The following is a 14,894-nucleotide window of genomic DNA, read 5'->3' on the forward strand; positions in this document are numbered from 1 at the left end:
ATCAAGTAAGTTGAAATTATTTGATTTGTAAGTAAAGAACTTTGTGCGAACTATTTTTCACAACTTGTACTTAAAGAAGATGTGGTAATAGAAAGTTGGTCTGTACTGCAACAGCGTTCCTATGGACGAAAAGAATAAAACATTTTATTAATTGTAAACATAGTGAATTAATTGAAAATTCATTACAAATTCTCGGTTAAATATGCGCACATTGCAAAAAGGATTTTGAGAATATTGCCACTGCAGTCATCTGAGGAAACATATTAGAATGCTAAAATACAAGAGGAAAATGCATTGTAATTTTGTATGTAACTGAAGTGAAGAAGGACCTGGGATCTGAAGATACAGGAGGGAAACGGTACCAATGTTATGCTTGTAACTTTAGTAAAAGTTCTCCTTAAACGATAAAGAGAATACAAACAGGAGAGGAATGTTTGAATGTCATTTGTGATTATGCATTTAATACTAGTAGTAGTCTGACAAAACATGTGACAATGCATTCAGGAGAGAAACTCTTTACATGTGATTTTTGTGATTATGCATCTAATAAAAGCAGTAGTATAAAAACACATATGACAATACATACAGGAGAAAAACGCTTTAAATGTGATGTTTGTGATTATGCATCTAATTTTAGTGCTCATTTGAAAACACATATGACAATACATACAGGAGAAAAACGCTTTAAATGTGATGTTTGTGATTTTGCATGTAATCAAAATGGTAATCTGAAAAAACATAAGGCAATACATACAGGAGTAAAACGCTTTAAATGTGATGTTTGTGATTATACATGTAATGATAGTGGTAATCTGAAAAGACATATGACAATACATACAGGAGAGAAACGTTTAAGATGTGATGCTTGTGATTTTGCTTGTAATGATAGTGGTTATCTGAAAAGACATATGACAATACATACAGGAGAGAAATGCTTTAAATGCGATGTTTGTGACTTTGCATGTAATGATAGTGGTAATCTGAAAAGACATATGACAATACATACAGGAGAGAAACGCTTCAAATGTGACGTTTGTGATTATGCATGTAATCAGAGTAGTAATTTGAAAAAACATAAGGCAATACATACAGGAGAAAAACGCTTACGATGTGATGTTTGTGATTTTGCATGTAATGAGAGTGGTCAACTGAAAAGACATATGACAATACATACAGGAGAGAAATGCTTTAAATGTGATGTTTGTGATTATGCATGTAATCAGAGTAGGCATTTGAAAAACCATAAGGCAATACATACAGGAGAGAAACGCTTTAAATGTGACGTTTGTGATTATGCATGTAATCAGAGTAGTCATTTGAAAAACCATAGGGCAATACATACAGGAGAAAAACGCTTAAGATGTGATGTTTGTGATTTTGCATGTAATGATAGTGGTCATCTGAAAAGACATATGACAATGCATACAGGAGAAAAATGATTTAAATGTGATATTTGTGATTATGCAAGTAATCCTAGTGATAATGTGAAAACACATATGATAATACATACAGGAGAACAACGCTTTAGATGTGATGTTTGTGAGTTTGCATGTAATTATAGTGGTAATCTGAAAAGACATATGACAATACATACAGGAGAGAAACGCTTAAGATGTGATGTTTGTGATTATGCAAGTAATCATAGTAGTCATTTGAAAAACCATAAGGCAATACATACAGGAGAAAAACGCTTTAAATGTGATGTTTATGAGTTTGCATGTAATGATAGTGGTAATCTGAAAAGACATATGACAATACATACAGGAGAGAAACGCTTAAGATGTGATGTTTGTGATTTTGCATGTAATGATAGTGGTCATCTGAAAAACCATAAGGCAATACATACAGGAGAGAAACGCTTAAGACGTGATGTTTGTGATTTTGGATGTAATGATAGTGGTACTCTAAAAAGACATATGAAAATACATAAAGGAGAGAAAAGAGAAACGCTTTAAATGTGATGTTTGTGATTATGCAAGTAATCGTAGTGATAATTTGAAAACACATATGACAATACATACAGGAGAAAAAATGCTTTAATTGTTTTAATTGCTCTAATTATGCATATGAATCCATAAGCTTGAAAAAAATACATATAGCAATACATACAGAAGAAAAGTGTTCTTGACTTTGATACGCCTAAACATAAGAAATTGATTATATTGTTAGTTTTATTTGAAATTTGTACTCATTCACTGACATGTATAAAGTGCCATTCTACCATCGTTAAGCACTTTGCTAAATTTATTTATGCAGTCAAATTTTAATAAATCACTCGGTACTAAATTTGTAACAAGTTGAAAATTAAGAAGTGCAGTTTGAAATAGTTCAGCATGTATTTAGTTAAGTTTATTTGATATGTATTTATAATTTTATATTGATATACTATCTCATAGACACGCATGTATGTATGTTCAAGTCAAGTTGTCAGTAAAGTTTCTGTTTTTTGTCCGATCTGTTTAAATTTGACGTGTGTGGTTATGTATATACTTAACACAGTCAGCTGACTAGACATAGAGAAAACATATAGGTGGAATGCTTATAATGAGATTCTTGTAATTATAGATTTATTAACAGAAGTATTCTGAAAACAAATACAATGTAATATGTAGCTCGGCAAAATTAAATGAATTATTCTCCTTGTATATTGTACGTTTTTTGTAAATAAAAACATTTAGAAATACATGTATATTGTATATACATAGGCATTTATAATCTTTAATACAGTACCAAAACACTTGTTGAAAAAAACGTCCTTACACCATTTAAATCGAATAACATATATTTTTGTAACCAAGGTATTTTTCAACTTTTCGAACAGTTTAGTTGAAGATGTGTAAGGAAACCTTACAAAAAAATCAAACATTAAGAAAAAATTACAAAATAAGAAATGTACTCTTATTATGATAAGTTTGATAAGTTTATTTCAAATATTCCATTAGGCCAAAAGGCCCATGAGGATTTACAATCAATATGATGGCGAGACAAATGAATTATTGATACAATGATACAAACATTTAAACGGAGAAGGTTGTACGGTACTAAATCACTATAACATTTATGTATTAAAATTTGTAAGCTTTTAAAAGCATACCGTGTTTACATGAAACTATTGTCAAATGCTCATTTAACTAATTCAAATAATTATTTCAATGTGTATGTCATAAACGACAATGATTAAGACTATTTTGATATTGAATCCATATAGGCCTGACTAAACTAAAGGAACCAGCGTGGGAGTCATCTGGTCTAGTCGTGTAATGGCTGCCGGGTATTGAACACTAATTTTTCACTTGGCATGGCAGCAGGGTTCTAAATTAATGCAAGTTTCTGTTTAAATTTCATTGTGGATGTATTTTTGACATTTTGGTTGGAAAAATTGGAGAGCAGGTTGTATTTGGTGAAGTGAAGCTCAATTTTAGTATATGAGTAGTACTTCCAGGTCACAGCAGTGTGATTTTACTGTAAGCAACTGTGACCAGAGAAATCTCTCTTAGAAGATACATGACCCCTACTTTTCTCTTCATTTTATATTAGTTTTACCATAACTCTTCAAAATGAGGTAAGGATTTGTTCTCTGAAATGGGTCTAGCTATGTTTGGTAGCTCTTTAAAACATGTCAGTTTTATATAGAATATATAGGGAAAACTATTTACCTAATTATGAGCTATAACAAACGTTCATCTTGTCAAAACGAAACACAAGAACAACGTTTGGAGCCCATGTAATATACGATCTGAATACGACTATTTAACCTTTAGCATGCTAGATAAAGTGTCGTCTGCTGGAAATGTCGTCTGCTAAAATTGTAAAGTTCATTCAATCTGCTCCAAAATTGGAAGAAATATTGTCAGAGTAGCAAACAGCTTGGAACCTGATCAGACGCCGATTTAATCGGCGTCTGATCTGGTTCCAAGCTGTTTGCAAAGGCTGTTAAATTCACCTGCAGCAGGCTAAGGGTTAAGTAACTTAATAAAATAGTATGCTATGTAACATTGCATGTAATATGTTACGATAACAGTATAATAAAAGTGAAATATTATTCTACTTACAAGACATGAATTATAAATGAGCCACGCCATAAGAAAACCAACATAGTGGCTTTGCGACTAGCTGTTCGCCAACGGTTTCTCTAATTGCAACAGGCTTTGAAAGCGAACAACATGGATCCTGAAGAGACTGCGCTGATGCGCAGGCTGGTATGGATCCATGCTGGTCGCAACCTGAAGCCCCTATGTTGGTTTTCTCATGGCGTGGCTCAAATATGCCATGACATAATAGCCATTATATTGTTATAGGCTATATCAACTGTTTGACGTATAAACAGTCAGAAACCGATATAATATGTTAAATTCAATCAGAAACATTGACAGACCTAAACATAAACGTCATAATACACTTTGAGGTCCAATTATCTTTACATAATTGTAAAATCTAATAAGTGCATATTTATTGGGGAAAACAACATCAACAAAACAAACAAACATCTCTATAATAAAGGTTCAAGTGAAGCGCAAGAGCGTATTGACTTAAAAGCCAAATTACGATATATAGCACAATTTCAAATTCTGTGGCTGCATGTAACTTTTTAAGTTAAACATTATATAATGTAGATATACATTAGTTTTTTAAATATGTTCTCTCCTGATCTGAAAGACATTAAAAACAATTTTTCGAAGCTTACGTACAATATTTTCATTGCAAGAGTTTATTAATTCAATTAATTTTGCCATACATGAACGTCTCCAATAATATATATGTATACATTGTTTTCTTAAAAACTGAATATACTGGACATTCTAATATAAAATGATATTCGTCTTCTAATACCACACATATTAAACATTTTCTTTCGCTGAGCGGAGTACTAATTGGGTTTGCTTATCTATCTGTTTCAACATGCAGTCGATGAGAGGAAACTCTCAGTTTAGTAAAATCACTACAATGCCTTTTAATAGTAATATATTTAAGATATGCTGGAATCAAAATTCTGATAAATGTCTAAAAAACAAAGCTCTGCTTGATTCTCCTAATAAATCTGCTAGACCAGTTTTGTATAATTTAATCATGAAGCCTCTGCATAATACAATGTATTGTAAAAGAATAAACCAATATCACCAACACTTTGCGATAGCCAATCCTAAAGAACATAATAATCATTTAACTAGAGAACACCAGTTAGTATTATTTGGGTGATCTCCAAAACGTTTTTTAACATATTATAAACTTTATTAACATATTTATTTGCTTCAAAATGAATTACCTTAATTCAGGAAGGCCTAATACGTATCAGTCGTTCCATCTTAACCTTTAGCATGCTAGATAAATTGTCGTCTGCTGGAAATTTCGTCTGCTAAAATTGTAAAGTTCATTCAATTTGCTCCAAAATTGGAAGAAATATTGTCAGAGTAGCAAACAGCTTGGAACCTGATCAGACGCTGTTCCAAGCTGTTTGCAAAGGCTGTTTAATTCGCCTGCAGCAGGCTAAGGGTTAATCCTGTAATTCAGTATACTATAACAACGATGTGTAGATCTACTAAAACCCGTGACGACCGTGACGATGTCACCACGGAAAATATATTTTTGTCACGGGGTCTGTCACGGGTTTTGTTGTTTGTATTGTTTAAGCTTAGCCTCTTAAACTCATGGGCAATTCATGTCACGACATATGCCAGTTCTAACGATGTGTTTAAATTAAAAAAAGTTTTAAAAGACATTCTTCCAAGTTCCCTATAAATTAAATCATTTTGTATAGTTTTCTTTACCCAAAGCATTGAATAGGCACCCTCTCAATATCATTTCCGTGTATAAAACTCCAAAATTCCCTTCCATTATTAATTATTGGACTAATATACCGGTATTAGTTTTTCAAACAACTCTATTCTATGTAAAACCGATATCTATATGAGCCGTGCCATGAGAAAACCAATATAGTGGCTTTGCGACCAGCATGGATCCAGACCAGCCTGCGCATCCACGCAGTCTGGTCAGGATCCATGCTGTTCGCTTTCAAAGCCTATTGCAATCAGAGAAACTGTTAGCGAACAGCATGGATGCTGACCAGACTGCCCGGATGAGCAGGCTGGTCTGGATCCATGCTGGTCGCAAAGCCACTATGTTGGTTTTCCCAAGGCGCGGTTCATATATATTAACAAATTTATGTAAACATTTATTCATTTTAAACATGGCTTTTAAGGCTTGCCAGCAGTTGTATTTTTGGCTTCGTTAAAAGATCCACTAGTTGTAAAAACAATTCCCCAGTATGTAAATTATGTACGTACAGTTCAGTACAGTAGAGGTCAAAAGTTAAAAAAAAAAAACATGAAAGGTAAGTTCTCAAAATTTTGCCAGAGGATCTCATTTCAAGGTCTACCAGTAAACTTAAAACACACAATTTTAAACCATTATAATTAGAATTGCCAGAAATTTCCGATGTACTTTAATGTTTTCTCCCAATTTAAAGTAACATAAAGTACAGTTTAAAAAATGTAAAACATAAAATATGTAACCTATTTTCGCATTATAAGTGTGTAATGATCGTTTCTGTATAATGATATAAAACAAATTTAACTTAGATATAAAAGAAAAAAATATATAGCTTATTTTCGCATCTATAAAAAGTTGTTTTCGTAAGCGATTTTGACGCATGTTAATTAAAATCGCCCATTATTTCATAATTGTCGGACTAAAATCAATTATTTTTGCTTTATAAGCGTCTATTGATCGTATCTATATAATGATATAAAAAAATTTTAATTTAGATATAAAAGAAAAAAAAGGGTTTTATTTTCGAAAATAATTTTTTTTCGCAAAAAAACTTTATTTTGCACTTTGGCCCTACCCATTCGACAGTGACGCTTGCTTTCGAAGTCACTAAAGTGGAATTTTTTTCCCCTCTCAATCGTAAGTACTGCAACTTGCCCGCGATGGTTTGCCTTAGGTGACTTTTCCCTATTGTTATTTCATTGTAAAATAAAGGGGCTTGGGTACCCTGTATACTTATTGAATGGTTTGTATCAGTGCAGTATCAAAGTATATTACTTACATTGATCTTTTAAAAATTTTCCCAAAACTTTTATTTTTTCCCAAAAGTTGATATTTCCTTTTTCTCGTGCAGCTGTGTTTTACGTACACCTTTTTCAATAAAAGGTGTCCCTTATTTTGTTTAAAAAGCAAAGGTCAACCAGGGGGTAAATTTGCGTCCACTATAGAAACAAAATTAAAAATTTGCGTTTTTTTTCGGCTGTTTTATGTTCGTTTAAGGGAGGGTACAATTTAAAAATTGAAAAGTGTGATTTAAAAAATTTTAAAGCGTTTGGTTTTAAAAACTTAAAATTTTTGAATTACGAAACGCCTTGTTTTATCTTTATCGACCCGCAGGCCGATGACTTTTGCTTTTTCGGGAAGAGTGTTTATAAAAATATAGGTTTTCAAATGCAGTGCATTTTTATTTGACCGGCACAGAAAATTTTTTATAAAATAAACGCTTTCTTTTTCCCTTTAAAGAGGTCAAATTTCACAGGTCGTGTTGTCATATAATTTGTAAAATTTTAAATTTTAATTTTGGTTCTAAACATAAAAAAAACCTATTCGCATTCAATAATGTTTTCCTGTATCATAACTCTAGTAAGGTACGAATGCCCCCGTGAAAGGGTTAGTAACCAAAGTTACACCCAAGTGAGGAAATAAAAAACGTAATTTTAATTCAAATATTTTTCACTTTGTTTGCATTTAGTTTGTTCTGGGGAAAAGAACACAATAAAATAAAAAAAATAATTTATATAAGTAAATACACTTTTTAGTAGTTTTACCGACGCATTAAAAAAATAAAAAAACAAATGTACGGATCCTTTGGGATATTATAACAAGTTTAATCATTTTGAACGCCTGAGTCGAGGCATCTTTTGGACTTGTAAGAGCTTAAATGAAAAGCTTTTCTTTCGAACATATTCATATAAAAGGGTATAGGTAGGTCCGGGGGTTTTGTAGAGACTCGAAGAAGGGTCAAATTACAAGTGTATTATCAACGAAATTTCGTATAAATTACAACATTAATAATTAAAAACAAACACCGGGTTCAGAAATGATAAAACTTGTTATTGCGGTAAGGGGGTGCTGGCAAGACTAAGCTGACCCACCCGGGAAGCCATGAAAATTGCCCCAATGGTTTTATTGGATCGTAAGGAAGGGGGTTTTTAGGACGTTTGACTGTCTGAAAAATTTCATATGTCGCTATGTCTTCGCGTTGTGGGGGTTCGACCCACAAACGCGAGGCGACATTATAAAGGGCCCCAACAGGATCCGTAATATGGGTAGTTGAATTAGATTGTTTTTTTTTTTTTCACAATTTTATTCTTTGTTTCTGTCCTAGTTTTTAATCCGGTTTTTTTTGTTTTTTTTATTTATCCAGGAATGTTTTTTTTGCGTTTTAAAGTCAAAACCCAAACAAAATTTTAAATTAATTCCGAACGTTTTATTAAAAACGCATATTTACTGGGAAATATTTTAAAAAAAAACCCAGAGCAAGAATGCACATTTACCCCCTTGCCCGCGGGGGTTTCCCTTTCAGTTTTGATGAAAAAAACAACTTTTTTAAAATTTTTTAACATTTTTCATTGTTTTGGGTTGGGAAATTAAAATATAACAGGGGAAAAAATGCTTTTCTTTCTTTTAAAGGAATAGTTAACAATTAGAGGAAGTGCAGAACGAAAAAAAATTTTAATTGCTGAATTGTAAATTGTGTGGGAAAATTTATTTAAAAAAAGTTTCAATAAATAGGCATGAAAATTATTTAAACTTTATTAAAAACACGTTTTAAAGAGGAACAACAAGAAAGTTGAAATATTATTGTAAGTAAAGAATTTTTTTTGGTGAACTTTTTTAGAATTTGAACTTAAAGAGTTGTTTAAAGTAAGAAATATGGTTAAAAGAAATTTTGGGTCTTTACTGCAAGAGTTTTCTTTGGACAAAAAAAAATAAAACAGGGAAAAAAAGAACATAGTGCGTTTGCGCCCAGCTGGTCCGGCCCCGCTCGCATCGCGCTTTGGTCAGGTCATTTTCTTCGCATTCAAAACCCTGTGTTATTAAAGAAACCATTAGCGAAAAAAATGGTCCTGACCAGCTGCGCGGATGCACGGGCTGGTTTTGGACCCATACGGGCGTAAACTCACTATTTTCGTTTTCCAGAGGGGGCTCATTAATTCATTGTAAACATAGTGAGTTGTTTTAAAAATTCATAAAAATTCTAATTTTGTAATTTGCACATAGAATTATATGAGACAAAATTTAGATAACGTTTTTAAATTTTGATTTATTCACTTTTAATAGCGGATTTAAGGAAAACTCCCCATAAAAGAGAAAACTCATTGGACAGCGGGGGGCCAAAATAGTAAAAAACATGTCACGATTTTATTTAGAAGATTTTTAAAGAATTTAGAATTAGGCAAAAAAGTGACAAAAAAAACTGATGAATGAATAAGCTTAAAAAATGTTTGGTATATGATCTTTGGCCCCATTATCCCATTATTCAACGGATCAATTTTGTCAAAAGTTTTTTCAGAAACCCCTGGTTTCTAAAAAAGGAGATTTTAAATTTTGGGCTTCGTTTTCGGTAAGATGTTTTTTTTTCACCAAGTTACCAAGTTACGCCCTTTTGTACATTCTTGTTCGGGAATTTCCCAGAAACCCCCGGGTTTTGAAATTTTGTGAAAAATTATGTTGCCAATGGCATCTGTTTTGAATACGTTTACTTATTTTTTTTCTAGATTTTGAGGATCGAAAAACATTCTTATTGTGACTTTAAACTTAGCGAGAAAAGTGAAGTAAAAACAAACCGTACAAATACACAGACCCCGGGCATTATATAGACTACAGAAGAAAATGCAATGATGATATTCCGTGTGGAACCATTTCCAAACAATATTCGAAAAAGAAAAAATGAGGCTATATGAGATCATGCAAATATATCCAGGAAAGGAACTGTCAAAATATTATGTTTTTTGATGCATTTGAAAAACACTTTTTTGAAGTGAATGAACTTGCAAAAAGAATTTTGGAATTTGCCACAGAGTACCGAGGAAACATATTAGAATGCTAAAATAAAAGAGGGAAAATGCATTGTATTTTTGTATGAAATTGAAGTTTTCTTGTGAAAAAGGACTGGGATCTTAAGATACGGGGGAAAAGTACCAATGTTATGCTTGTAACTGCTTTAGTAAAATTTCTTCTTACACGTTTAAAGAATAAACAGGAGGGAATGTTTAAAGTCATTGTGTTTTATGCTTTTAATATAGTAGTAGTCGACAATACTATGACAATGCTTTCAGGGAGGAAGTTTTTACTGGTTTTTTGTGATTATGATCTAATAAAAGCGTGTATAAAAAACATTGACAATACTACAGGGGAAAAACGCTTAAATGTGAGTTTGTGATTAGCATCTAATCTTAGTGGAAATTTGAAAACACATATGGCAATACATCAGGAGAAAAAACGTTTTAAATGTATGTTTGTGATTTTGCATGAATCAAAAGGAATCTGAAAAAACTAAGGCAATAAACGGGGAAAAAAAACGTTTTAAATGCGATGCTTGGATTTTGCATGAAATGAAATTGTAATTAAAAAGACTAGACAATGAACAGGAGAAAAATGTTTTTTAAATGGAGTTTGCGTTTTTGCATTAAGAGGTGGATCTGAAAAGACAATACAATACTACAGGAAAGAACGTTTTAATGTGTTTTGTGTTTAGCATTAATAAAGCAGTAGTTTTTAAAAAACACATATGACAAATACAACGGAAAAAAAAACGTTTTAAAATGGAGTTTGGATTTGCATTAATCTTGTGGTAATTTTGAAAAGAATATGAAAATACAAAGGAGAAAAAACGTTTAAATGGGTTTTGTTTTTTGGGGAAAGTAATAAAGGTGGTAATCTGAAAAAAAAAAAGGGGGCAAAACATACGGAGAACACCGTTTAAAAGCGATGCTTGTGTTTTTGCATGAAATGATAGTTGTAATCTAAAAAAGACATATGAAAATCATACAGGGGAAAAAAATGCTTTAAATGTGATTTTTTGCGATTATGATGTAATGAGAGTGGTATCTGAAAAGACATTGACAATACATACAGGGAGAGAAACGCCTTTAAATGTGACTTTTGTGTTTTAGCAAGTAATCGAGTAGTATTTGAAAACCAAAGGCAATACATACGGGAGAAAAACATTAAGATGTGATTTTTTGTGATTTGCATGTATGAATGGTGCTAAAAAGAATATGACAATAATACAGGAGAAAAACTTTTTAAATGTGATGTTTGTGATTATAAAGTAATCTTTGTGATAATTTAAAAAACACATATGACAATACATCTGGGGGAAACGCTTTAAAGTGATGTTTGTGATTATGATTAATTTTAGTGGTCATTTGAAACACATATGCAAACCAGGAGAAAAACGTTTTAAATGTGATTTTGTGAGTTTGATGTAATTTAGTGGTAGTCTGAAAGAAATATGAAAATACATGCAGAAAAAAAAAGCTTTAAAGTGATGTTTGTGATTTGCGTAATGATGTGGTCATTGAAAAAGAATAAGGCAATACATAGGGGAAAAAAACGTTAAGAGTGAGGTTTGTGATTTTGCTTTAAATGGGTGGCATTGAAAAGCCCCTATGAAATAAGACAGGAAAAAAAACGTTTAAATGTGATTTTTGGATATGCAGTCATCGTGTGGAAATTGAAAACAATATGAAAATACAACGGAAAAAAAACGCTTTAAATGTATTTGTGTTTATGCATGTAAACAAACAGAGTATGAAAACACATTGACAGTAATACGGAAAAAAAGGCTTTTAAAGTGATGTTGGTTTTTATGCATGTAATAGAGTTGTATCTGAAAAACAATGAAATACATACGGAGAAAAATGTTTTAAATGTGATGTTTGATTTTTGTAATGACGAAAAAACTGAAAGACATACAGTGAAAAACCGCTCCCGGATCGTTTGATCGAGCACCAGGGCTCGCTCGGAAATTCTGGGGCCCCCGGCCGTTTTCCCTTTTTATTTTCTAGAGGAATTACCATGGGGGTCGAGCACCCGAAACTCGAGATGAAACCGGGGCCCCTCTGATTATTTACTCTTTGTTGCTTACGGAAAAACCCCGCAGAGATTCAAAGTTTTTAAACCCCTTCGGCGGTCAAAATGTATCGGTTAAATCAAAAATTTTTCGCACGTCGTAGAATTGCTGCATTCCCCGGCTATTTTAAATTTTTTTGTTTGTCGGTTATTTGATCTAAAAATGAGTTTAATTGTTGATGAAAGGGGAAAAAAAATTTTTATGATCAAATTTTTATTAGTTATTACTTTTTTTTGGGGACGAGACGTTTTAGAGATCTTAATTTCTAATCAACATTTAATTACAGCAAAAAAAGGAAAAAAGATGCCTTTCTAAAAATTGAGACGTTATTATGGATTTCATTTGGAGAAAAAAAATTGCGAATTCGATTAAGTATTTCAAAAAAAAAAAATAAAAAAAAAAATTCTAAGCTTTTCTTCCATGTGCCATAAAAAAATTTTGAATACTTTTTAATGAAAAGTCCGGTGTTTTATATAACGCCTCCTTTTCCCCTCGAAAAATGGTTTTGATGAAAATTTGGTAAAAAAAACTTAAATTTTTTGTAGTGGTAAGTTGGGTCGCTCGAACCATGGTTTACTCGGCATTTTTCATCCCCTTGCGAGCCGAGCGGCGGTGTTTAAGTATCAAAAACATACGGGAGAAAAAACGCTTAAAAAGTGATAATTGTAATGTGAGTAATCAAGCAGGTGAGGAAACATATGAGGTTACTGCAATGGGGAAACGTTTTAAAGTATGTTTTGGTTGTATGTAATGTTAGTGTCGTATGAAAAAATTGACAAACATATGGAGGAAAAACTTTTTAAAAGTGTGATTTTTGTGATTTGCTTGAAATCATAGTGAAAATCTGCAAATAAAGGGGACAATACATACGGGAGAGAACCCTTTAGATGTGATTTTTTGTGATTATGCATGTAAGAAGTAGAAATTTGAAAAGGCATATGAAAACTGCAGGAGAAAAAGCGCTTTAAATGGTGTCTGGGATTATGCAGTAATCAAGGGTAATCTGAAAAGAATATGACAATACAACAGGAGAAAAATTTTAATTGTTTGTAATTTATGCATTGCAATTAGTCTAAAAGAAAATAAAAAATACATAGGGAAAGAAAAGGTTTTACATCCCATGTGTGTTATTATGCAGACTCAACACAGTCGGGGGCTAACATAGAGAAAAATGTAGTAAAAAATGCTTAAAATGTCGAGATTTTTTAAAATTATAAAGTTTTTTACAAAAGTATTCTGAAAACTTAAAATATTTTATTCTGCCAAAAATTAAAATGAATTATTCTGCTGTTTTTGTATTTTTTTATAAAAAAAAAACCTTTTTATAAACATGAACAAAAAGTTTGAATACAGACCAAATCTTTTTTGAAAGAAATGTCTTTACCAGTTAAATCGAACAGATATATTTTTTGCGCCCAAGGTTTATTTTTCAACTTCCCAAATTTAAATAAAAAATTTCCCACCCAAAAAGGTGTCCCGGGGTTAATTTTCAAATTTTGCTTTGGGGAGATTAAAAAACCCAACACCCACCCCGGAAAAAAGGGGATTACCCCCCCCGCCCTTCCCGATCTCCCCTTTTTGCGGGTCAATTGCCCGTGTCAGTCCCAAACCCTTCTAAATTTCGAAGGATCCATGGGGGCACTGTACATGACAATACATGCGGGAAAAAAACCCTAAAATTTTGTTTGGATATGCAGGTAAAAAAAATTAGTTGAAAAAATATGAAAATACGCGAAGAAAAACATTTTCCAGTGAGTTTTGTACTTAATCAAGTATAGAGGGGAAAATCTTTGAGGTCATTCAGGAGGAAAAACGTTCCTTCCCTGCTAATTTTCTATATAAAACTTGCCCATCTTCAATTTGGACAGTGTCTTAACTGTTATAAGGGTGTTTCCTCGATAGCGGTCTTTAAAAAAAATGAATTTTTATGTTCGTTCAGCATTAAGTTTGCAACCACGCTGTTTTTATCACATATTTGCTATAAAAATTTTTTCTTTGAAAATTAATGTTTTTTTTCTTTTAATTTTTTTTTTTTGGCCGGCTGTTCGGGTGCCTTGGGGTACCATCCCTTCACAATTTTATAGAAGTATCAATTCTTTTTCCGTCGGTTTGAGAGGAGAAAGTTCTAATCTTTTAACTTTTTTGTTTAAAAACCTTCACTTTTGTCTTTAAAAATCATAAGTAAAAATCGTGTGTTTTGTCTCTGCATTTTCCTAATTTTTTTAATTTCCCTTTTGTAGTAGGGCCCCATATCCGGTTCCTTAGTCCAAAGGATATGAGCGTTGCCATGAAAAACCCAACATAGGGGGTTTGCGACCGCATGGTCCGGGAAAAGTCTGGTCGGGACCATGCTTTTCGTTTCAAAGCCTAGGAATTAGAGAAACAAAATAGCAAACGCAGGATCCGTCCAGATGGCAGAGGCAGGCTGGTCTGGATCCGTGGGTGGGAAAAAGCCATTGTTGGTTTTCAAGGGGGGGCTCATTTTTTTTTGCGATCAAGTATTTTTTTCAATTTTTCCAACAGTTTATTAAAAATGTGTAAAAAATCTAAGGTTTTCAAAAAAAAAATAAAATTTTAAGAAAAAAAATACAAAATAAGGAAATACCCCGGGTCCAAAAAAAACCCTAGTGACTTGATCAGCATGGTTTCAGACCAGCTGCGCATCCGCGCAGTCTGTCAGGACCATGCTTTCCTTTTAAACCCTATTAAATTAGGAAACTGTTAGCAAACAGCATGGCCCCTGACCCCAGATGCCGGGGAGGGGGTTTCA

The 14,894-nt window shown here is 32.5% G+C and overlaps 1 protein-coding gene across 1 annotated transcript; it reads left to right on the top strand.

Moving 5' to 3' along the window:
- Nucleotides 1-494: 494 nt before the first annotated feature.
- On the top strand, nucleotides 495-2,588 carry LOC128550534 (zinc finger protein 431-like). Its single transcript, XM_053529749.1, has 3 exons — nucleotides 495-1,056; nucleotides 1,513-1,635; nucleotides 2,566-2,588. The coding sequence occupies exons 1-3, from the start codon at nucleotides 495-497 to the stop codon at nucleotides 2,586-2,588; spliced, it is 708 nt and encodes a 235-aa protein (XP_053385724.1).
- The last annotated feature ends 12,306 nt before the right edge of the window (nucleotides 2,589-14,894 follow it).

The sequence above is a fragment of the Mercenaria mercenaria genome, chromosome 18 (genome assembly GCF_021730395.1).
Source record: "Mercenaria mercenaria strain notata chromosome 18, MADL_Memer_1, whole genome shotgun sequence".
In the NCBI taxonomy this organism is placed as follows: domain Eukaryota; kingdom Metazoa; phylum Mollusca; class Bivalvia; order Venerida; family Veneridae; genus Mercenaria; species Mercenaria mercenaria.